A 25126-nucleotide genomic window follows, 5' to 3' on the forward strand; every position below is an offset into this window, starting at 1 on the left:
CTACCGAGGGATTGAGAGACACAGGGGCTACTATCACGCTGGTACAGAGTCATTTGGTGCCGGAGCACAAGCGATCTGGACAGACTGTGGCCGTTAGAGTGGCGGGGGGGGATGTGTACAAAATTCCAACAGCTAAAGTGCATCTTGATTGGGGAGCGGGAAAGGGGGCTGTGAACGTGGGCATAATGGATAATTTACCTGCCGAAGTACTACTGGGCAATGATTTGGGCCCCATGACTTCTGCCTATGCTCCAGTATGCAACAACGAGGCGGACCCAGTGACTACACGGGCCTAAGCCCGGACGGAGCGAGAACTCTCACCAGTGCGGGAGACACAGGTAAGACCTACCCCGACATTGCCTGACATGTTAGGCCCCATACCCTGGGACACCCCAGATGCTTTCGAGACAGAGTCTAAGACTGACCCGACCTTACAAAAGTACCGGGAACGAGCAGAGACCGGAGGGGGCGGGGCAGATAACGAAACATTCTTATGGGAAAAAGGGAAACTATACCGCTGGACAGAGAAAAGGGGACAGCGTAGGCGACAGCTGGTAGTGCCCCACAAATACCGTCAAGAAATCCTCAAAATAGGCCACGACATCCCCTTAGCAGGCCACCTAGCCGTTACCCGTACCCTACACCGCATTACTCACACGTTCTTTTGGCCAGGGGTGCACGCTGACGTTAGAACTTACTGTAACACCTGCGATGTGTGTCAACGAGTAGGAAGGCGAGGCGATCACCCTAAAGCCCAGCTAGTAAATATGCCCATTGTAGAGGAACCCTTCAGCCGGGTTGCTATTGACCTAGTGGGACCACTGGCTACCCCTAGTCCCTCCGGTAAGCGATACATTCTTACCGTAGTGGACTACGCTACCAGGTACCCAGAGGCTGTCGCCCTATCCAACATACAAGCGGATACGGTAGCGAATGCACTAGTACAGGTGTTCTCCCGGGTAGGATTTCCAAAAGAAATCCTATCCGACCGAGGCACCCAATTTACGGCTGAATTGACCCAACAACTCTGGCAGGTTTGCAAAATTAAGTCCCTCCTAAGCTCCCCATACCACCCCCAGACGAACGGGCTGTGTGAGAGGTTCAATGGGACCCTCAAGCAAATGCTCAAGACGTTCACTCAGGAATACCGAGACTGGGAACGCTTCCTGCCGCACCTCCTATTTGCTTATCGGGAGGTGCCCCAGGAAACGACAGGGTTCTCTCCCTTCGAGTTGCTCTACGGAAGAAAGGTACGGGGACCCCTAAACCTGATCCGGGAGCACTGGGAGGGAGAGATGGAGGCTGACGGTGTCCCAATTGTGCCATACGTGCTGGAACTCAGGGACCGAATGGAGCAATTAGCCAAATCCGTGCGGGCTAATCTCCAGTTGGCCCAGAGAAGACAGAAAGTATGGTACGATCGGGGGGCCCGAAAGAGAATCTTCACCATAGGACAAAAGGTGTTAGTACTTAAGCCGGTGAAGACAGACAAATTGCAGGCGTCCTGGCAGGGCCCCTACCAGATCGTAGAGAAAAGGGGAGACACCACTTATGTGATAGCTAGCTGCCACGACAACAATCTTAGAAAGACATTCCATGTAAACATGCTCAAGGAATATTTTGAGCGACCAGAGAACGTGACGGCCGTATGTTGTTCCCCTCAGGAAGGCCCCGACAGTCTACCCATTCCAGACCTATTAGAAAAGAGTCTCCCCACAGGTATAGTGGCTCAGGTTCAGATAGGAGACCGACTTAGCCCCACTGAAAGGGAGCAGCTCAACCAACTCCTACAGTCCAAACACCTCACCTTCTCCCCGAAGCCAGGGTACACTACTTTAACCACCCACCAGGTAGATACTCCGGGACAAGCTCCCTTGCGCCAGGCTCCGTACCGAATCCCCGAAGCAGTTAGGATAGGAATGAAGAAGGAGATCGATGAGATGCTCCAACTCGGGGTAATTGAGCCCTCCGATAGTCCCTGGGCCTCCCCAGTTGTCTTGGTGCCCAAGAAAGATGGGACCACCCGGTTCTGCGTAGACTATCGGAGGCTCAATGAAAAGACCGTGACGGACGCTTACCCTATGCCCAGGGTAGACGAGCTACTCGATCGTATAGCCAGGGGAAATTACCTGACCACTATTGACCTCTGCAAATGTTACTGGCAGATTCCCCTGGCCCCGGAGGCTATCCCCAAGTCGGCATTCGTCACCCCATTCGGCTTATATCAGTTTAGGGTAATGCCGTTTGGGATGAAGAATGCCCCAGCTACATTCCAGCGCTTGGTGGATAGGCTCCTGGATGGCTTCCAGAGTTTTGCTTGCGCCTACCTGGACGACATAGCGATCCACAGTGAGTCATGGGAGGACCACTTAGCTCACATAGGAATGGTTCTGGATCAGATCCGGGCTGCTGGCCTGACTCTGAAGCCAGAAAAATGCCACTTTGGGATGGCCGAGGTACAGTACCTGGGTCACCGGGTGGGGTGTGGAAAGCAGCGACCAGAGCCGGCCAAGATAGAAGCTGTCGCCAATTGGCCCACCCCCATCACTAAGACTCAGGTCCTAGCCTTCCTGGGCACGGCAGGGTACTATAGACGGTTCGTACCAGACTACAGCACACTTGCCAAACCCCTGACTGACTTGACCAAGAAGAACTTACCTCGACAGGTCCTGTGGTCTCCCCACTGTGAAACGGCTTTCCAGGCTCTCAAAAATGCTCTAATTAACGCTCCTGTCTTGGCGGCTCCAGCCCTTAACAAACGTTTTATCGTCCACACAGATGCTTCCATGTTCGGGCTGGGAGCCGTCCTCAGCCAAGTAGGCGAAGATGGAGGGGAGCATCCAGTTGCCTACATCAGCCGGAAGCTCCTGCCCCGCGAAGTCAGCTATGCAGCGGTCGAAAAGGAGTGTTTGGCTTTGGTGTGGGCATTAAAGAAATTGACTCCCTATTTATATGGGCAGGAGTTCACTCTGGTCACCGACCATAACCCGTTGGTGTGGCTGAACCGGGTCTCTGGAGATAATGGCAGGCTATTACGTTGGAGTTTATCGTTGCAACCCTTCAATTTCACCATTACTTACAGACCTGGGAAACAGAATGGCAACGCCGACGGGTTGTCCAGACAAACCGACCTCAGCCCCGCATAACCAGCGGTCTGGACAGCCTTAGTCTGCCCCGAAAAGGGGTCAGACCGTGTCTGCCAGAGTGTTCCACAGAAAGGGAGCACTGTTACAGAAGCATTAGTTATTTTGTTGTGAAGAAACTTATTTCCCAGCAGCAATGCCTGAACCAGCCAAGCCAGCGCCTAAGAAGGGCTCCAAGAAAACTGTAACAAGTATCATTTCATAAAGGGTTAACTCTGTTCAGTTTTGAGAAAACTATTTTCTGAGGCAGGTTTCCTAGCATATTGTGTACTGTAATTAAGTTTGTGATAAGCATTCACTGCTAGGTGATAAGAAGGACTCAATTGTTTTCTTGTGTGTACTTGTTATCTGCGGTGGCCTGTCCAAGGGCTTTGTCTAAATGTGTGATGGGGGATTTTATGCTTCCCCCCCTGGGAGTGCCCTGTGTGCATGTAACCTAAATAAAAAGCAGGCTGGGCATCCCAGTCCTGAGTTCTTGTTTGACCCTCAATCGCAGCGTTGACTCGTTTTTGTGGGCAGAAGGGTATCCTAGCTGTACTGCAGCTAAGGGAGATTATTCTATATTTGCGAGACTCATATAGAATACTATGGAAAGCAGCTTCTCCCCTCTTTAGCAATAGGGATCCAGGCTACTAAGCGGTCCATCTCTCAGCGAGACTAAGGGTAACCGTAACAACTTGTAACATTAACATTGCGGAAAAAAAACACGCAAACAACCAAGATGTACCACCCACAGCCCAAAATCAGCTTCCAAGTGGTTAAAGGGATGGTAAATACTAGCGTTTGTGAAATGCTAGGATTTACCAGTAGAACAAATAAAGGGGACTTCCAGTCATATAGTATAAAGTACTTCATGCTGAAAGTTCCTTTATTTGTTTAAAGTGTTTGCCGCACTGAGCTGCTCAGGCAGCCCGTGGCAGAACGCTATTTTGCTGTGAGGTGACGTTTTCACCTCTTTACAAATAGCCGTGCGCTTCAAATGGCGCCAAGCTAGGCTTTACCATCCCTTTAAAGCTTCTAAATCTTAAAAGTTTAAAAATCTTGCAAAATTGTTCCTGGATGTTCTGAAATACAGTTGTTTAAGTGTCCCCACAAAAAATACGGGGAGGTAATTGAACAACGTATAAAAAAGTTGTCATAAGTTGATTATTGCAGTGTTTTCAAAAGGATCAGGCTTCTTATTTGAAAAAAATTGTGAAAAAAACTGTGCAAGGGACTTTAATCAGGTATTATGATATATGACAACATGAATCACAGTGTCAGGAATAAAACCAGGATATAAATGTAATGCAATACAATGTAAATGTAGTTTTAGAGAGGAAGCAACACAAGATAAATTCTATGATTTGATCTCTGGTACATAACAAATTCTTCTCTTATATTACAGTCAGATATTAATTGCGCTATAAACTCATGCTCTGATAAAAGCTGTGGTTTGGCAAACAGGTAAATTTATTTTGCTCATTGAAGCTTTGTACACCAGTGTTCTCAACTCCAGTTCTCAAGTAATCCTAAAACGCCAAATTTTCATAATGTCTTAACTAGAGCACAGGTGAAACAATCAAATTATGGGTAAGAGCAGGTTTGTAACCACGGTTACTGATCAGCTGATTATTTTACCTCTGCCCTAGTTAAAGGGACACTGTACCCAAAAATTTTCTTTCATGATTCAGATAGAGCATGACATTTTAAGCAACTTTGTAATTTACTCCTATTATCAAATTTTCTTCATTCTCTTGGTATCTTTATTTTAAATGCAAGAATGTAAGTTTAGATGACGGCCCATTTTTGGTGAACAACCTGGGTTGTCCTTGCTGATTGGTGGATAAATTCATCCACCAATAAAAAAGTGTTGTCCAGAGTTCTGAACCCCAAAAAAAGCTTAGATGCCTTCTTTTTCAAATAAAGATAGCAAGAAAACGAAGAAAAAATGATAATAGGAGTACATTAGAAAGTTGTTTAAAATATCATGCTCTATCTGAATCACAAAAGAAAAAATTTGGGCTCAGTGTCCCTTTAAGATATCATGAAAATTTGGCCTGTAAGGGGTAATTGAGGACTGGAGTTGAGAAACACTGTTTTATACCAATGTTTGTGCTAGAAGGCCCATCTATACATGCACATAGTATGAGTTAAATTCATTATTTCGATAGCTGTAAGCATAGCTCATGTATACATTTAGTTCTTGGAGTTCCAGATCTTCTTTAGCTAGATGTATACTAAGGCTGCAAACCAAGTTCAGATTTTTTAACACCAACATAAAATCGGTTATTCTGTATGGAGCAAAAACTTGTAGGACAACAGTAACCACCACCAAAGTCCAGACTTTTATCAACACCTGTCTTTGAAAAATCCTTCAAATTTGCTGGCCAAGCACCATTAGCAACAATAACCTATGGCAGCAGACTTCCCAACTCCCTTGCTATCAAGTAGTCATGAAAATACACTGGGGCTGGATAGGCCACACCTTCCGCAAGTCCGCGTCAAACATCACCAGGCAAGCCATGACCTTGAAACCTCAAGGGAATAGGAAAAGAAGAAGGCCAAGAAACACCTTGTGCAGAGACCTCAAGGCTGACTGCAAAGAGATGGGCTACACCTGGAGTCAGATTGAAAAAAAAAGCACAAAGACAGAAATGGCTGGAGAGTAAGTAAGTATACATAGCTCAGGCATTCTTAAATTATTTTATTTCTCTCTGCCATTTGTACTGGAAGACAAGTCCATTGATTAGTTAACTGCTTCCTGCAAGGCCACTGCAAAGTGAAACCAAGAAGAATCATAAGCTACATATAGAGTATACAAAAATGACCACTGTAATCTGTAGCTGAATACGGCATTAAAAAGATATAAAACACAAAGGATATAAAACACAAAGGAGTACTAAAAACAAGAAGGGAAATCAAAAACCCAACACACACATACCGACAAGGTATCCCTGATAAGGGATTAATCAAAGTTCAGACTCTCAACCTTTGGTGTAATCGCTATATGATTTTGGATTGTTTTTGGGAAGCAATATTAATGGCAGAATAATTTTGGGATTATGATCACTGGACAATACCGGCCAACATTCAGAAACTGTTATCTGCAGAAAACAAGCACAAGATTGTGGTTAACCTCCATGTCTTTTCTATAGTCATGTAAATCAAATTAATATACCAGTCAAATGCGAAAACTTTCTGGATACACTAACTTTTTGCCTTATTTAGAGGAGCCAATCTCGACCTAGACCAAGAGTGCACTACATTTAGTTAAGTGGCACAATCAGATACCAAGTTTAGTATTGATCCTTAACATGAGGATGATATATCTTGAGCCTGATATTCTCAGGTTATATATCTTGTGTCAATAGCACCAGCTTTCTTACCTTATAATACACAGCATATGATACAATCACTGTACTTGCAAGGTGTATGTTCTATGATAATAAAGTTACTCTTTAGGTAGATTCAACAACTGTCTTAAATCAAAGTTTTTCTTAAAATGTTAAATAATAGTTTTAATTATGATAAGGAATCATATACCTCTGCACTCCTATGGTTTCCAAAAAAACAGTGTTGCATTTGTATATTACTAGTAGGTTAAAAAATCTGCAAAGAAGCCCTCTGATAAAGCTGCATTAGATGTGCAAGCAATGGTAGATGCTCTATAATGTGCATTCTGGCCAAGATGGTTCTCTACAGAGGTTTGTAGTTATAACAGCTCCATAATAACACAGTCTTAACTGTTACTAACAAACTGAAAGTGAAGCAATTAAGATCTTGTCTAGTTATATATTCTCTCTCTAAAATCCAAACTATTTCATTTTTTTTTATTTCTTGGCAAAAGGACAGTCTAAACATCTGTATCAATATTCAAGTCAACTTTAGCTGCACAAAGCAACAACAGCGGATCAGTACTGGACAGTATAGACTGCCTCTCTCATTCTTGCATGTTCTTTTGCTACCCTTAGGTTTTTGAAGCTGTGCTCTTGTCAATAGCCAATACAGCTTTAGGGGTTCTCCTACCAGCCAGTAAGCTTGTCTCCTGCAGAATCTGTAGTACATAGATATGCATATTCTTCTTAATATATTTTCCTTCATTTGAGAAGGGAGGTGTGGGAAGGAGTCAACGCTGTGTATGTGTAGTCTAAAATGTGCAATTAAAGGGACAGTCAACACTAAAATTGTTATTGTTTAAAAAGTTAGATAATGCCTTTACTACCCATTACCCAGCTTTGCACAACCAACATTGTTATATTAATTTACTAATAACATTTAAACCTCTACATTTCTGACTGTTTCTAAACCACTATAGACAGCCTCTTATCACTTGCGTTTTTATTAACTTTTTACATCAGGAGACTGCTAGTTCATGTGGGCCATATAGATATCATTGTGCTCACACCCGGGGAGTTATTTAAGAGTTAGCCCAACACAGTACTACATGCAAGTCAATAGATAATAAATAGAAAGTCATGTGATCAGGGGTTTGTCAGAAGAGGCTTAGATACAAGGAAATCACAGAGGTAAAAAGTATATTAATATAACAGTGTTGGTTATGCAAAAATGGGGAATGGGTAATAAAGGGATTATCTATCTATTAAAACAATAAAAATTCTAGTGTAGACTGTCCCTTTAACATGGAAAGTGTACAGCAAAGTACAAAATAAAACAACTTCACTATCTTAGCAGAATTCCTGCATTTGAGCAGTGCTGTGCGTTATCTGAAATGAATCATTTTATTGTGGGCCCCTCACATAAATCAGTTACATGAGGGGAATTATGCATCAGCACTATCCAACCTTAGTACTTAGTCTGGCCCATAGCGAGGAAGAGTCAATAATGCAAATAGGACATACATGATATATGCATCAGCCTTCCAACCTTAGTACTTAGTCTGGCCCATAGCGAGGAAGAGTCAATAATGCAAATAGGACATACATGATATATGCATCAGTACTATCCAACCTTAGTACTTAGTCTGGCCCATAGCGAGGAAGAGTCAATAATGCAAATAGGACATACATGATATATGCATCAGCACTATCCAACCTTAGTACTTAGTCTGGCCCATAGCGAGGAAGAGTCAATAATGCAAATAGGACATACATGATACATGCATCAGCACTATCCAACCTTAGTACTTAGTCTGGCCCATAGCGAGGAAGAGTCAATAATGCAAATAGGACATACATGATATATGCATCAGCCTTCCAACCTTAGTACTTAGTCTGGCCCATAGCGAGGAAGAGTCAATAATGCAAATAGGACATACATGATACATGCATCAGCCTTCTAACCTTAGTACTTAGTCTGGCCCATAGCGAGGAAGAGTCAATAATGCAAATAGGACATACATGATATATGCATCAGCCTTCCAACCTTAGTACTTAGTCTGGCCCATAGCGAGGAAGAGTCAATAATGCAAATAGGACATACATGATATATGCATCAGCCTTCCAACCTTAGTACTTAGTCTGGCCCATAGCGAGGAAGAGTCAATAATGCAAATAGGACATACATGATACATGCATCAGCACTATCCAACCTTAGTACTTAGTCTGGCCCATAGCGAGGAAGAGTCAATAATGCAAATAGGACATACATGATATATGCATCAGCACTATCCAACCTTAGTACTTAGTCTGGCCCATAGCGAGGAAGAGTCAATAATGCAAATAGGACATACATGATACATGCATCAGCCTTCTAACCTTAGTACTTAGTCTGGCCCATAGTGAGGAAGAGTCAATAATGCAAATAGGACATACATGATACATGCATCAGCACTATCCAACCTTAGTACTTAGTCTGGCCCATAGCGAGGAAGAGTCAATAATGCAAATAGGACATACATGATATATGCATCAGCACTATCCAACCTTAGTACTTAGTCTGGCCCATAGCGAGGAAGAGTCAATAATGCAAATAGGACATACATGATACATGCATCAGCCTTCTAACCTTAGTACTTAGTCTGGCCCATAGTGAGGAAGAGTCAATAATGCAAATAGGACATACATGATACATGCATCAGCACTATCCAACCTTAGTACTTAGTCTGGCCCATAGCGAGGAAGAGTCAATAATGCAAATAGGACATACATGATATATGCATCAGCACTATCCAACCTTAGTACTTAGTCTGGCCCATAGTGAGGAAGAGTCAATAATGCAAATAGGACATACATGATACATGCATCAGCCTTCTAACCTTAGTACTTAGTCTGGCCCATAGCGAGGAAGAGTCAATAATGCAAATAGGACATACATGATATATGCATCAGCCTTCCAACCTTAGTACTTAGTCTGGCCCATAGCGAGGAAGAGTCAATAATGCAAATAGGACATACATGATATATGCATCAGCCTTCCAACCTTAGTACTTAGTCTGGCCCATAGTGAGGAAGACACAGAAGTCGTTCCAGCTGGTGCTTACAAAAGACTTTATTGTGCAAACAGGGATAAAAAGCGACGTTTCAGGCCCACACTTGGCCTTTTCTCAAGCTTAACCAAACATTAGTGAACAAACATTTAAATAGCCCTAATGGCGCCAAACATTGTGATTAGGAAGTGATAAAATGTTGCCCTCTAGTGGAGAACCATCATACAATATACAAATATACAAATATATATCAAAGTGCTTATTGATGGCCCAAATTCTGCCACCTAGTGAAACAGCATCATATTGTTAAACAATTATATCTCTCATATCATATGTGTAAAAATCTTAATAAACTAAACAATATTTCAAAATTACATATTATTAAAAAATGATAAAATGCATTGAGAATTTCATTGATGTTTTAATAATCACAATATTAAATTAAAAGTTATGTATATATATTAAGTGTACCCAAAATGGATCATTCATATTTGATATAGTTTTTTTACGATTAACTTCATCTTTATTTAGATTTTAAATCCATAGTTATATGTATGCACTCATATAGTTGGTCATTATTGGCTATTCAACATAGCATATCTATTAAATTTATAGAGACATTAAATCTCATATTAATAACGTATTATATTCGAATGCACATTCATTTATATAGTATAATACAGTCCTATGCTTAACCCATTCTATTCAACTTTATTATATTTCACTTAGAATGAATTTTTGTTTTTTTATTTTTTTAAATGAATTAATTTAATTTAATTTAGTCACCAAAAAGCAGTCCAATTACATTCTCTATTTAAACCTCTTGGCCATAACGTGCCCAATTCATTGATCCAAAATGTTTCTCTCCTAGTTAGTATATTCTCCTTATCTCCCCCTCTTCTAGGTGTACTAACCCTTTCAATGATTTGAAAGCGCAATTGACTTATTCTATGGCCAGCCTTTATAAAGTGACCAGCTACTGGAGCCTCCTTTTTGCCACAACGAATGTTTGACTTGTGCTCCGAAATTCTTTCTCGGGCTTCCCTGGTCGATTGACCAATATACATCAGGGAACACGGACATTTAATTGCATAAATAATGTATTCCGACATACATGATACATGCATCAGCCTTCTAACCTTAGTACTTAGTCTGGCCCATAGCGAGGAAGAGTCAATAATGCAAATAGGACATACATGATACATGCATCAGCACTATCCAACCTTAGTACTTAGTCTGGCCCATAGTGAGGAAGAGTCAATAATGCAAATAGGACATACATGATACATGCATCAGCACTATCCAACCTTAGTACTTAGTCTGGCCCATAGCGAGGAAGAGTCAATAATGCAAATAGGACATACATGATATATGCATCAGCACTATCCAACCTTAGTACTTAGTCTGGCCCATAGCGAGGAAGAGTCAATAATGCAAATAGGACATACATGATACATGCATCAGCCTTCTAACCTTAGTACTTAGTCTGGCCCATAGTGAGGAAGAGTCAATAATGCAAATAGGACATACATGATACATGCATCAGCACTATCCAACCTTAGTACTTAGTCTGGCCCATAGCGAGGAAGAGTCAATAATGCAAATAGGACATACATGATATATGCATCAGCACTATCCAACCTTAGTACTTAGTCTGGCCCATAGTGAGGAAGAGTCAATAATGCAAATAGGACATACATGATACATGCATCAGCCTTCTAACCTTAGTACTTAGTCTGGCCCATAGCGAGGAAGAGTCAATAATGCAAATAGGACATACATGATATATGCATCAGCCTTCCAACCTTAGTACTTAGTCTGGCCCATAGTGAGGAAGAGTCAATAATGCAAATAGGACATACATGATACATGCATCAGCCTTCTAACCTTAGTACTTAGTCTGGCCCATAGCGAGGAAGAGTCAATAATGCAAATAGGACATACATGATATATGCATCAGCCTTCCAACCTTAGTACTTAGTCTGGCCCATAGCGAGGAAGAGTCAATAATGCAAATAGGACATACATGATATATGCATCAGCCTTCCAACCTTAGTACTTAGTCTGGCCCATAGCGAGGAAGAGTCAATAATGCAAATAGGACATACATGATACATGCATCAGCCTTCCAACATTAGTACTTAGTCTGGCCCATAGCGAGGAAGAGTCAATAATGCAAATAGGACATACATGATATATGCATCAGCCTTCCAACCTTAGTACTTAGTCTGGCCCATAGTGAGGAAGAGTCAATAATGCAAATAGGACATACATGATACATGCATCAGCCTTCCAACATTAGTACTTAGTCTGGCCCATAGCGAGGAAGAGTCAATAATGCAAATAGGACATACATGATACATGCATCAGCCTTCTAACCTTAGTACTTAGTCTGGCCCATAGCGAGGAAGAGTCAATAATGCAAATAGGACATACATGATACATGCATCAGCCTTCCAACCTTAGTACTTAGTCTGGCCCATAGTGAGGAAGAGTCAATAATGCAAATAGGACATACATGATACATGCATCAGCCTTCCAACCTTAGTACTTAGTCTGGCCCATAGCGAGGAAGAGTCAATAATGCAAATAGGACATACATGATATATGCATCAGCATGTCCCTTTAACGTAACTCCTTGACTGCCAAACAAGACACACAACTGGCTTCCTTCATTGTTATGCAGTTACATATATTATATACAAAAATGAGAGTTTATTTGTATAAATGAAACAATAAACAGCTTAGAACAACTCACTTTGATCATCTGCGCCACATAGCTCTCAGGTCCGGTATATTCTGTCGGATCTTTGACTTTGACTAGAACTATGAAATACAAATAGTGCCACATACAATGTTCTGACATGATGTGCTCCTCAAATGAAACCGTTTTATTGTCAAACTTGTCTCTTTCCAGTCCTGTAAACACAAAGAAACCAGACTGAGATAACAGACACGGATAATGACTCACAGAAATGATTCACATGGATACAATCTGTTTCTTGCAGGTAATGACTCGGGCTGCCAGGGTATAAACTTTACTGATTGTCTCTGATACAAACATAGCCTCTTGCATTGCGCCAACTAGCCCTGTGACCTGCAAGCTCTCAATAAAATAAAACACTATTTATTAATACTCAACATTACCCATTAAAATTATTGTAAATAAAAACAACATTGTAATATATATTTATTATTCACTGTGCCTGCTTTTTCTGTAAATAACCTCTGAATATTATTTTAGTTCCTCACCCCTTGAATGTCTGGACTAACTCAACTGTACCTAAAGGGACATCAAATAGTAAACCAATGAGAGATATAATGATATATTGAAAGCAAAGATTAGCATGTGTGGAACATACTAGTGTTACAGTAATAAAATGGATTGTCCCTTTAACATTGTTATATTCCTCCCAGCCATTGTTTGCACACTTTATCTGTGACTTAATATACTCAGCCTAAGAGATTAGCTAATATGAAAACTATGTTTTAACATGTTGGCACCCATTACTTAAAGAGACAGTCTAGTCAAAATTAACCTTTCATGATTCAGATAGGGGATGCAATTTTAAACAACTTTCTAATTTACTTTTATAATCAACTTTGCTTTGTTCTCTTGGTATTCTTAGTTGAGAGCTAAACCCAGGTAGGCTCATATGCTAATTTCTAAGCCCTTGAAGGCCGCCTCTTATCTGAATGTATTTGACAGTTTTTCACAGCTAGAGAATACTAGTTCATGTGTGCCATATAGATAACACTGTGCTTATGATCCACTGAGTAATAACAGCAAAAGCTAATGTGCGCTGGTATTATACGTTAAGCGCAATGTGAACACTAGCTTGCTTTTCGTATTGATAAGAAGCATTGCGCTCACAAGAGTGCGCTTCCATAGGCTTCAATGGGAGCCTCATTCTGATGCCATCAGAGATGGCACAGAACCTAAGTTCTGAGAAGGAGCTAAGCCATGCAGCGATGGGCAGCAAATATAAATAGATATGTATATGACTATATACATATATATTTATATGTGTATATATATATAAGCATACACATATATATATTTACTGGGAACACACAGTTCCCATAGACCGCAATGTAAAGGCCCTTTTTTTTCTAACACCCCACTCCCGCCAACCCAAAATACTGCCCAGTGCAGTTATTTTATTAAAAAAACATAATTTATGCTTACCTGATAAATTCCTTTCTCCTGTAGTGTAGTCAGTCCACGGGTCATCCATTACTTATGGGATTATATCTCCTCCCTAACAGGAAGTGCAAGAGGATCACCCAAGCAGAGCTGCTATATAGCTCCTCCCCTCTACGTCATACCCAGTCATTCGACCGAAACCAAACGAGAAAGGAGAAACTATAGGGTGCAGTGGTGACTGGAGTTTAATTTAAAATTTAGACCTGCCGTAAAAACAGGGCGGGCCGTGGACTGACTACACTACAGGAGAAAGGAATTTATCAGGTAAGCATAAATTATGTTTTCTCCTGTTAAGTGTAGTCAGTCCACGGGTCATCCATTACTTATGGGATACCAATACCAAAGCTAAAAGTACACGGATGACGGGAGGGACAGGCAGGCTCTTTACACGGAAGGAACCACTGCCTGTAGAACCTTTCTCCCAAAAACAGCCTCCGAAGAAGCAAAAGTGTCAAATTTGTAAAATTTCGAAAAAGTGTGAAGCGAAGACCAAGTTGCAGCCTTGCAAATCTGTTCAACAGAGGCCTCATTTTTAAAGGCCCAAGTGGAAGCCACAGCTCTAGTAGAATGAGCTGTAATTCTTTCAGGAGGCTGCTGTCCAGCAGTCTCATAGGCTAAACGTATTATGCTACGAAGCCAGAAAGAGAGAGAGGTAGCCGAAGCTTTTTGACCTCTCCTCTGTTCAGAATAAACGACAAACAGGGAAGAAGTTTGGCAAAAATCTTTAGTTGCCTGTAAATAAAATTTCAGGGCACGGACGACGTCCAGATTGTGAAGAAGTCGTTCCTTCTTTGAAGAAGGGTTAGGGCACAATGATGGAACAACAATCTCTTGATTGATATTCCTGTTAGTGACTACCTTAGGTAAGAACCCAGGTTTAGTACGCAGAACTACCTTGTCTGAATGAAAAATCAGATAAGGAGAATCACAATGTAAGGCTGATAGCTCAGAGACTCTTCGAGCCGAGGAAATAGCCATTAAAAACAGAACTTTCCAAGATAACAGCTTGATATCAATGGAATGAAGGGGTTCAAACGGAACACCCTGCAGAACGATAAGAACTAAGTTTAAGCTCCACGGCGGAGCAACAGTCTTAAACACAGGCTTGATCCTGGCCAAAGCCTGACAAAAAGCCTGAACGTCTGGAACTTCTGACAGACGTTTGTGTAAAAGAATAGACAGAGCTGAGATCTGTCCCTTTAACAAACTAGCAGATAAACACTTTTCTAAACCTTCTTGTAGAAAAGACAATATCCTAGGAATCCTAACCTTACTCCATGAGTAACTCTTGGATTCACACCAATGTAAGTATTTACGCCATATTTTATGGTAAATTTTCCTGGTAACAGGTTTCCTAGCCTGTATTAAGGTATCAATCACTGACTCCGAGAATCCCCGCTTTGATAGAATCAAGCGTTCAATCTCCATGCAGTCAGCCTCAGAGAAATTAGATTTGGATGTTTGAAAGGACCCTGAATCAGAAGGTCCTGTCTCAGAGGTAGAGACCAAGGTGGACAGGACGACATGTCCACTAGATCTGCATACCAGGTCCTGCGTGGCCACGCAGGCGCTATTAGAATTATCGATGCTCTCTCCTGTTTGATCCTGGCAATCAATCGAGGAAGCATCGGGAAGGGTGGAAACACATAAGCCATGTTGAAAACCCAAGGTGCTGTCAGAGCATCTATCAGTACCGCTCCCGGGTCCCTGGACCTGGATCCGTAACAAGGGAGCTTGGCGTTCTGGCGAGACGCCATGAGATCCAGATCTGGTTTGCCCCAATGCTGAAGCAGTTGGGCAAATACCTCCGGATGAAGTTCCCACTCCCACGGATGAAAAGTCTGGCGACTTAGGAAATCCGCCTCCCAGTTCTCCACGCCTGGGATGTGGATCGCTGACAGGTGGCAAAAGTGAAACTCTGCCCAGCGAATTATCTTTGAGACTTCCATCATCGCTAGGGAACTCCTTGTCCCTCCCTGATGGTTGATGTAAGCCACAGTCGTGATGTTGTCCGACTGAAACCTGATGAACCTCAGAGTTGCTAACTGAGGCCAAGCCAGAAGGGCATTGAAAACTGCTCTTAATTCCAGAATGTTTATCGGAAGGAGTCTCTCCTCCTGAGTCCATGATCCCTGAGCCTTCAGGGAATTCCAGACAGCGCCCCAACCTAGCAGGCTGGCGTCTGTTGTTACAATCGTCCAATCTGGCCTGCTGAAGGGCATCCCCCTGGACAGATGTGGCCGAGAAAGCCACCATAGAAGAGAATCTCTGGTCTCTTGATCCAGATTTAGCATAGGGGACAAATCTGAGCAATCCCCATTCCACTGACTTAGCATGCACAATTGCAGTGGTCTGAGATGCAGGCGTGCAAAAGGAACTATGTCCATTGCCGCTACCATTAAGCCGATTACCTCCATGCATTGAGCCACTGACGGGTGTTGAATGGAATGAAGGACACGGCAAGCATTTAGAAGTTTTGTTAACCTGTCCTCTGTCAGGTAAATTTTCATTTCTACAGAATCTATAAGAGTCCCCAAGAAGGGAACTCTTGTGAGTGGCAATAGAGAACTCTTTTCTACGTTCACCTTCCACCCATGCGACCTTAGAAATGCCAGAACTAACTCTGTATGAGACTTGGCAGTCTGGAAACTTGACGCTTGTATCAGAATGTCGTCTAGGTACGGAGCTACTGATATTCCTCGCGGTCTTAGTACCGCCAGAAGAGAGCCCAGAACCTTTGTAAAGATTCTTGGAGCCGTAGCTAACCCGAAGGGAAGAGCTACAAACTGGTAATGCCTGTTTAGGAAGGCAAACCTTAGATACCGATAATGATCCTTGTGAATCGGTATGTGAAGGTAGGCGTCCTTTAAATCCACTGTGGTCATGTACTGACCCTTTTGGATCATAGGTAAGATTGTCCGAATAGTTTCCATTTTGAACGATGGAACTCTTAGGAATTTGTTTAGGATCTTTAAGTCCAAGATTGGTCTGAAGGTTCCCTTTTTTTTGGGAACCACAAACAGATTTGAGTAAAACCCTTGTCCGTGTTCCGACCGCGGAACTGGGTGGATCACTCCCATTAGTAAAAGGTCTTGTACACAGCGTAGAAACGCCTCTTTCTTTATCTGGTTTGCTGACAACCTTGAAAGATGAAATCTCCCTTTTGGAGGAGAAGCTTTGAAGTCCAGAAGATATCCCTGAGATATGATCTCTAACGCCCAGGGATCCTGGACATCTCTTGCCCAAGCCTGGGCGAAGAGAGAAAGTCTGCCCCCCACTAGATCCGTTTCCGGATCGGGGGCCCTCACTTCATGCTGTCTTAGGGGCAGCAGCAGGCTTTCTGGCCTGCTTGCCCTTGTTCCAGGACTGGTTAGGTTTCCAGCCCTGTCTGTAGCGAGCAACAGTTCCTTCCTGTTTTGGAGCGGAGGAAGTTGATGCTGCTCCTGCCTTGAAGTTACGAAAGGCACGAAAATTAGACTGTTTAGCCCTTGGTTTGGCTCTGTCTTGAGGCAGGGCATGGCCCTTACCTCCCGTAATGTCAGCGATAATTTCTTTCAAACCGGGCCCGAATAATGTCTGCCCTTTGAAAGGTATGTTAAGCAATTTAGATTTAGAAGTCACATCGGCTGACCAGGATTTAAGCCACAGCGCTCTGCGAGCTTGAATGGCGAATCCGGAGTTCTTAGCCGTAAGCTTAGTTAAGTGTACTACGGCATCAGAAATAAATGAATTAGCTAGCTTAAGGACTTTAAGCTTGTCTGTAATCTCATCCAATGGAGCTGAGCTAATGGTCTCTTCCAGAGACTCAAACCAGAATGCCGCCGCAGCCGTGACAGGCGCAATGCATGCAAGGGGTTGTAATATAAAACCTTGTTGAACAAACATTTTCTTAAGGTAACCCTCTAACTTTTTATCCATTGGATCTGAAAAAGCACAGCTATCCTCCACCGGGATAGTGGTGCGCTTAGCTAGAGTAGAAACTGCTCCCTCCACCTTAGGGACCGTCTGCCATAAGTCCCGTGTGGTGGCGTCTATTGGAAACATTTTTCTAAATATAGGAGGGGGTGAAAAAGGCACACCGGGTCTATCCCACTCCTTGTTAACAATTTCTGTAAGCCTTTTAGGTATAGGAAAAATGTCAGTACACGTCGGTACCGCAAAATATTTATCCAGCCTACATATTTTCTCTGGAATTGCAACCGTGTTACAATCATTCAAAGCCGCTAATACCTCCCCTAGTAATACACGGAGGTTCTCAAGCTTAAATTTAAAATTTGAAATGTCTGAATCCAGTTTACTTGGATCAGATCCGTCACCCACAGAATGAAGCTCTCCGTCCTCATGTTCTGCAAATTGTGACGCAGTATCAAACATGGCTCTATTATTATCAGCGCACTCAGTTCTTACCCCAGAGTGATCGCGTTTACCCCTAAATTCTGGCAATTTAGATAGTACTTCAGTCATAACATTAGCCATGTCTTGCAAAGTGATTTGTATGGGCCGCCCTGATGTACTTGGCGCCACAATATCACGCACCTCCTGAGCGGGAGACGAAGGTACTGACACGTGAGGATAGTTAGTCGGCATAACTTCCCCCTCGTTGTCTGGTGAAATTTTCTTTACATGTACAGATTGGCTTTTATTTAAAGTAGCATCAATGCAATTAGTACACAAATTTCTATTGGGCTCCACATTGGCCTTTAAACATATTGCACAAAGAGATTCATCTGTGTCAGACATGTTTAAACAAACTAGCAATGAGACTAGCAAGCTTGGAAAATACTTTTCAAATAAATTTACAAGCAATATAAAAAACGTTACTGTGCCTTTAAGAAGCACAAAAAAACTGTCACAGTTGAAATAACAATGAACCAAATTAGTTATAGCAACCAAATTTTCACAGTAAATGCATTAAGTTAGCAAAGGATTGCACCCACTAGCAAATGGATGATTAACCCCTTAGTACCCAAAAACGGATAACAATTTAATATAAACGTTTTTATCACAGTCAAAACACAGTCTCACAGGTCTGCTGTGAGTGATTACCTCCCTCAAAACTAGTTTTGGAGACCCCAGGGCTCCGTAGAGACGTCCTGGATCATGGAGGAAGAAATAGGAAGACTGTGACTGAATTTTTACTGCGCAATAAAGCGCTAAAATAGGCCCCTCTCACTCATATTACAACAGTGGGGAAGCTCAGTAAACTGATTTTATTCATAAACAAACGACAGCCATGTGGTAAAAATCATGCCCATAAAGTTTTATCACCAAGTACCTCAAGAAAAAACGATTAACATGCCAGTAAACGTTTAAAAATAAAATTATGAAATGTTATTAATAAGTCTGCTGCTAGTCGCTTTCACTGCAGTGGAGGCTCAAATATAATTTAAATGTATACAGTATTTTCTTCGTGAAGTTCCATTCCCCAGAAATACCTCAGTGTAAACATACATACATATCAGCCTGATACCAGTCGCTACTACTGCATTTAAGGCTGCACTTACATTACGTCGGTATTAGCAGTATTTTCTCAGTCAATTCCATTCCTTAGAAAATAATATACTGAAACATACCTCCTTGCAGGTGAACCCTGCCTGCTGTCCCCTGTTCTGAAGTTACCTCACTCCTCAGAATGGCCGAGAACAGCAAATGGATCTTAGTTACGACCGCTAAGATCATACACAAACTCAGGTAGATTCTTCTTCTAATGCTGCCTGAGAAAAAACAACACACTCCGGTGCTGTTTAAAATATCAAACTTTTGATTGAAGAAAAATAAAAACTAAGTTTACCAACCACAGTCCTCTCACACGTCCTATCTATTAGTTAGGTGCAAGAGAATGACTGGGTATGACGTAGAGGGGAGGAGCTATATAGCAGCTCTGCTTGGGTGATCCTCTTGCACTTCCTGTTAGGGAGGAGATATAATCCCATAAGTAATGGATGACCCGTGGACTGACTACACTTAACAGGAGAAATAAAAATGCTACAATTGATGCTATAGAAACAAGGGTGTAATAAACCCCACCCAAATCAATCACAGTTCCTCATAATTTCATCTCCTGAGTTTTTATTTTGTTTCAGTAGTTTTTAGATGCAACACCAAGTTACTGAGTTATGTGCACTTAACGGAGTGAATTAACCCTGTGCAGAAAGTAATGGTAGCTACATACATTAGACTCAAGTAAATAACTTGTTTCATTTACTGCAGCTAAGAATAAAAATAATATTTGTAAAATAAATTAATTGGTTGAACTATTGTGCCCTGACTGTTCTATTGAGAGAATGTGGGATCTCCAGGACCTACCACAAATGAAACAGGTTGTTTTCAATATTTCTTCTTTTTTCTGTTTTTCACTTCTGAGGTCGGCAAATGTGTCTATGATGACTCCAAAAATCAGATTCAGAACAATGATAATGACAATAAAATAGAAGAGAAGGTCATACACAACTCTGGCGGCAAACAACGGCTCCTAAAAAAAGGAAAACAACTCCATAAAGTATGGCAGTCTAAGCTGTCCGTCTGTCTGTGTCTGTCTATCAGTCTGTGCCTATATTTTTGTCTGTCTATCTATCAATCATTATCTATCTACCTGTCTGTCTACCTATCAGTCTGTGTCTATCTCTTTGTCTATCTATCAATTATCTATCTACCTGTCTACCTATCAGTCTGTGTCTATCTTTTTGTCTGTCTATCTATCAATCATTATCTATCTACCTGTCTGTCTACCTATCAGTCTGTGTCTATCTCTTTGTCTATCTATCAATTATCTATCTACCTGTCTGTCTACCTATCAGTCTGTGTCTATCTCTTTGTCTATCTATCAATTATCTATCTACCTGTCTGTCTACCTATCAGTCTGCGTCTATCTCTTTGTCTATCCATCAATTATCTATCTACCTGTCTGTCTACCTATCAGTCTGTGTCTATCTCTTTGTCTATCTATCAATTATCTATCTACCTGTCTGTCTACCTATCAGTCTGCGTCTATCTCTTTGTCTATCCATCAATTATCTATCTACCTGTCTGTCTACCTATCAGTCTGTGTCTATCTTTCTTTCTTTATATCTATCTATCTCCATTAAGTATGACAGTCTCATCTATCTATCTATCTATCTATCTATCTATCTATCTATCTATCTATCTGTCTGTCTGTCTCTGCAGAAAGATTTGAGAGCTTAAAGGGATATGAAAACTCAAAATTTTCTTTTGTGTTTCAGACATAGTATACATACGATTTAAAAAAGAAAAGTTTCCAATTTACTTATCAAATTTGCTTATTTCCCATGATATTCTTTGTTGAAGAGATACCTAGGCAACCCTGTGGCCCAGAACCTGCATATAACCATAAGTGACTTTGGTCAGATTGTTAATGTGTTATGTTCAAAGCGCCTCAGGTGGGCGAGGTGTCAAAGGGGGTGGTGAAATGTAAAGAGCAAGTTTAATTACAAACCTGTTGGTTCACAGATACAAATGTAGTTAAAATACAGTAAAATACAATAAAATGTGGATCCACAATCTCACAAATTAAACAATAAATTAAAATCTATTAGAACGCTGCAATGTTTATATGTAGTGAAGAATGAGACCCCAATTGGTAAAAAGGAGACCTATGCTGGATGATTTGCAAGTATTAGTTAGTAAAGTTGTGCTGATAGTGTAAAGTTGTACTGATAGTGTAAAGTTGTGCTGATAGTGTGAAGTTGTGCTGATAGTGTAAAGTTGTGCTGATAGTGTGAAGTTGTGTTGATAGTGTGAAGTTGTGTTGATAGTGTAAAGTTGTGCTGATAGTGTGAAGTTGTGCTGATAGTGTAAAGTTGTGCTGATAGTGTGAAGTTGTGCTGATAGTGTAAAGTTGTGCTGATAGTGTGAAGTTGTGCTGATAGTGTGAAGTTGTGCTGATAGTGTGAAGTTATGCTATGTATGCACCTCTACATGATATCGAAAAGAATTGGTGTTAATTGTCTTTGAGTTTGATCGATCAGTGTGAAACAATATGTGATATATTTGTGGAACACAGCAAAAATGCAAATCTGAAAGTGAAAATGGAGACAAGAGGATGGGAAATAGTGCTGCACTTGAAACAAATATGTTGGAAAATACAAAATAGAAGCATTGTGTGAAAAATGTGTAAAAATATGTAAAAAAAAGTAATAATAAAAAATGGAAAAAAGAACAAAATCAGTGATTGTAATCCAAAAGACTAGTGTCCTGCACTTAGTCTGGGTAAAAAAAGAAAATTTATGCTTACCTGATAAATTTGTTTCTTTTTAGACACGATGAGTCCACAGATTTCCTCCTTACTTGTGGGATTACGCCTCCTGGTCAGCAGGCGGAGACAAAGAGCACCACAGCAGAGCTGTATATATAGCTCCTCCCTTCCCTCCCACTCCAGTCATTCGACCGAAGTTAGGAAGAGAAAGGAAAAGCCAAGGTGCAGAGGTGACTAAAGTTTAACAAAAAAAAAGAAAAACCTGTCTCATAGAAACAGGGCGGGCCGTGGACTCATCGTGTCTAAAAAGAAACAAATTTATCAGGTAAGCATAAATTTTCTTTTCTTTTTAAAGACACGATGAGTCCATGGATTTCATCCTTACTTGTGGGATACAATACCAAAGCTATAGTACACAGATGAAAAGGGAGGGACAAGACAGGGAACCTAAACGGAAGGCACCACTGCTTGAAGGATATTTCTCCCAAAAACAGCCTCAGCCGAGGCAAAAGCATCAAATTTGTAGAATTTAGAAAAAGTGTGAAGCGAAGACCAAGTTGCAGCCTTGCAAATCTTTTCAACAGAAGCATCATTTTTGAATGCCCATGAGGAAGCCACAGCCCTAGTGGAATGAGCCGTAATTAGTTCAGGAGGCTGCTGTCCAGCAGTCTCATATGCAAAACGGATGATACTTCTCAGCCAAAAAGAAAGAGAGGTAGCCGTAGCTTTCTGACCCCTACGTTTCCCTGAGAAAATGACAAACAAAGAAGACGATTGTCGAAAATCCTTAGTCGCTTGTAAGTAGAACTTTAAAGCACGGACTACGACTAAATTATGTAACAATCTCCTGATTGATATTCTTGTTTGAAACAACTTTAGGAAAAAAACCATGGATCAATAAGGTCCAACTCCGGCCGACCCCATCTGAGAATCAGGGTTGAAAATATATCCAAATTGAGTTCCCAATCAAAAACTCTGTACATCCCCAGCGTCTCGCCCACAGCACCACCAATATAGGTCTATTAGTTCAGGAAGAGCCCTATCAAGTTACGGTCTGACGTGACACTTGAAAGCTCCTTCCACCTTTCGAAAGTCAGAGTACTGAGGGAAACCCTTAATAAACGTTTATGACTCCTCTTGGTAGAAAGGAAAATATACAGTCTTTTCTGAGCTATCTCATGTCCCAGAGAAATAACAGACTGCACATACCTCTATGCTGAGCGACAGCATGACAAGTCCCACAGGATCCAGAAGTCTTCTCCCTCCTGTCAATCTGTGGAGACATACAGGGCCATATTTAACATCTGCTAAGACCATCATCAGAAGGGCAGCACTCAGTATGGGAGGCGCAGTGAGAATTAAGTCCCACCAGTTCCCATTACTTTAAAGCCACCTGTAGCTCTACTCTAGAGGCTGACAAGGAATACGGCTACACCCTTAATAAAATAGCACTCACTGGTACCATTTTAAAATAACAAACTCTTGATAGAAGAGTCTTAAACTAACACCTCACTTTACCTCTTCTTATCACTAACACAGGCAAAGAGAATGACTGGAGTGTGAGGGAAGGGAGGAGCTATATATACAGCTCTGCTGTGGTGCTCTTTGCCTCCTCCTGCTGACCAGGAGGCGTAATCCCACAAGTAAGGATGAAATCTGTGGACTCAAACTCCACACAAACTATTTTTATTTTTTACCAAGACTAAGTGCAGGACACTAGTCTTTTGGATTACAATCACTGACTTTGTTCTTTTTTCCATTTTTTATTATTCCTTTTTTTTTTTACATATTTTTACACATTTTTCACACAATTCTTCTATTTTGTATTTTCCAACATATTTGTTTCAAGTGCAGCACTATTTCCCATCCTCTTGTCCCATTTTCACTTTCAGATTTGCATTTTTGCTGTGTTCCACAAATATATCACATATTGTTTCACACTGATCGATCAAACTCAAAGACAATCAACACCAATTCTTTTCGATATCATTTAGAGGTGCCTACATAGCATAACTTCACACTATCAGCACAACTTTACACTATCAGCACAACTTTACACTATCAGCACGACTTTACACTATCAGCACGACTTCACACTATCAGCACGACTTTACACTATCAGCACAACTTTACACTATCAGCACAACTTCACACTATCAGCACAACTTTACACTATCAGCACAACTTTACACTATCAGCACAACTTCACACTATCAGCACAACTTTAAGATCTAATACTTGCAAATCATCCAGCATAGGTCTCCTTTTTACCAATTGGAGTCTCATTCTTCACTACATATAAACATTGCAGCGTTCTAATAGATTTTAATTTATTGTTTAATTTGTGAGATTGTGGATCCACATTTTATTGTATTTTACTGTATTTTAACTACATTTGTATTCATCACTGTTATGATTTCAATCCATCTGTGAACCAACAGGTTTGTAATTAAACTTGCTTTTTACATTTCACCACCCCCTTTGACACCTCGCCCACCTGAGGCGCTTTGAACATAATATATTCTTTATTACATCTCTTTAGTCTAGCTAGTCAGCCTCTGTTCAGAGCCATAGGTGTTTCCTGTCTTTTGGCGCTACATCTGACCAACACACATTTAGAGCCATAGGTGTTTCCTGTCTTTTGGCGCTACATCTGACCAACACACATTCTTACATCTTTTGAGGGTTTCCGCAGTACGTCTCCTACTCCACCTCCGTTCCGCAAACCCTGGTTCAGCACGGTGACTATGCACATGAGCAGCGTATCACAGGCTCTCTCTATACCGTCCTCATTAGAATCCTCGTCTGTAACAACAAATAATCACTATAGCACCTATAGGATGTGCTTACAAACTAATACATGAAGGTTTTTTTTCTTTATTACAGTAACCTACTATAAGGAGCAAATCTAACAAAAGAACAGATTTATTTAGACAAAAAAGAAAATAAAATTGCTTTAAACGTTTCTCCCTATTCCCTTATGCAATTATGTCTATGCATCTGGTGTTTATGAAACTTATTGCACTCAGTGTCTGATGTTCATTCACAAAGACAGACAGATTTGCTTATTTTTGTACTAGACAAAGGGGCCTATTTATTATAGTGCGAGCGGACATGATCTGATATAGCGGATCATGTCTGCTGCACATCGATAAATGCCGACAGCATACGCTCTCAGCATTTATCATTGCGCCAAC

The 25126-nt window shown here is 41.2% G+C and overlaps 1 protein-coding gene across 1 annotated transcript in view; it reads right to left on the reverse strand.

Moving 5' to 3' along the window:
- Positions 1-25126, reverse strand: part of ITPR2 (inositol 1,4,5-trisphosphate receptor type 2) — a 920836-nt gene that overhangs the window by 42826 nt on the left and 852884 nt on the right. Inside the window, exons 45-47 of the mRNA XM_053719707.1 lie at positions 24604-24734; positions 20024-20189; positions 12269-12429 (exon numbers count right to left, since the gene is read on the reverse strand). Of these exons, the coding sequence (XP_053575682.1) occupies positions 12269-12429; positions 20024-20189; positions 24604-24734 (458 nt within the window). The remainder of the gene's footprint in view (positions 1-12268; positions 12430-20023; positions 20190-24603; positions 24735-25126) is intronic.

Source organism: Bombina bombina, chromosome 6 (genome assembly GCF_027579735.1).
Source record: "Bombina bombina isolate aBomBom1 chromosome 6, aBomBom1.pri, whole genome shotgun sequence".
NCBI classification, from domain to species: domain Eukaryota; kingdom Metazoa; phylum Chordata; class Amphibia; order Anura; family Bombinatoridae; genus Bombina; species Bombina bombina.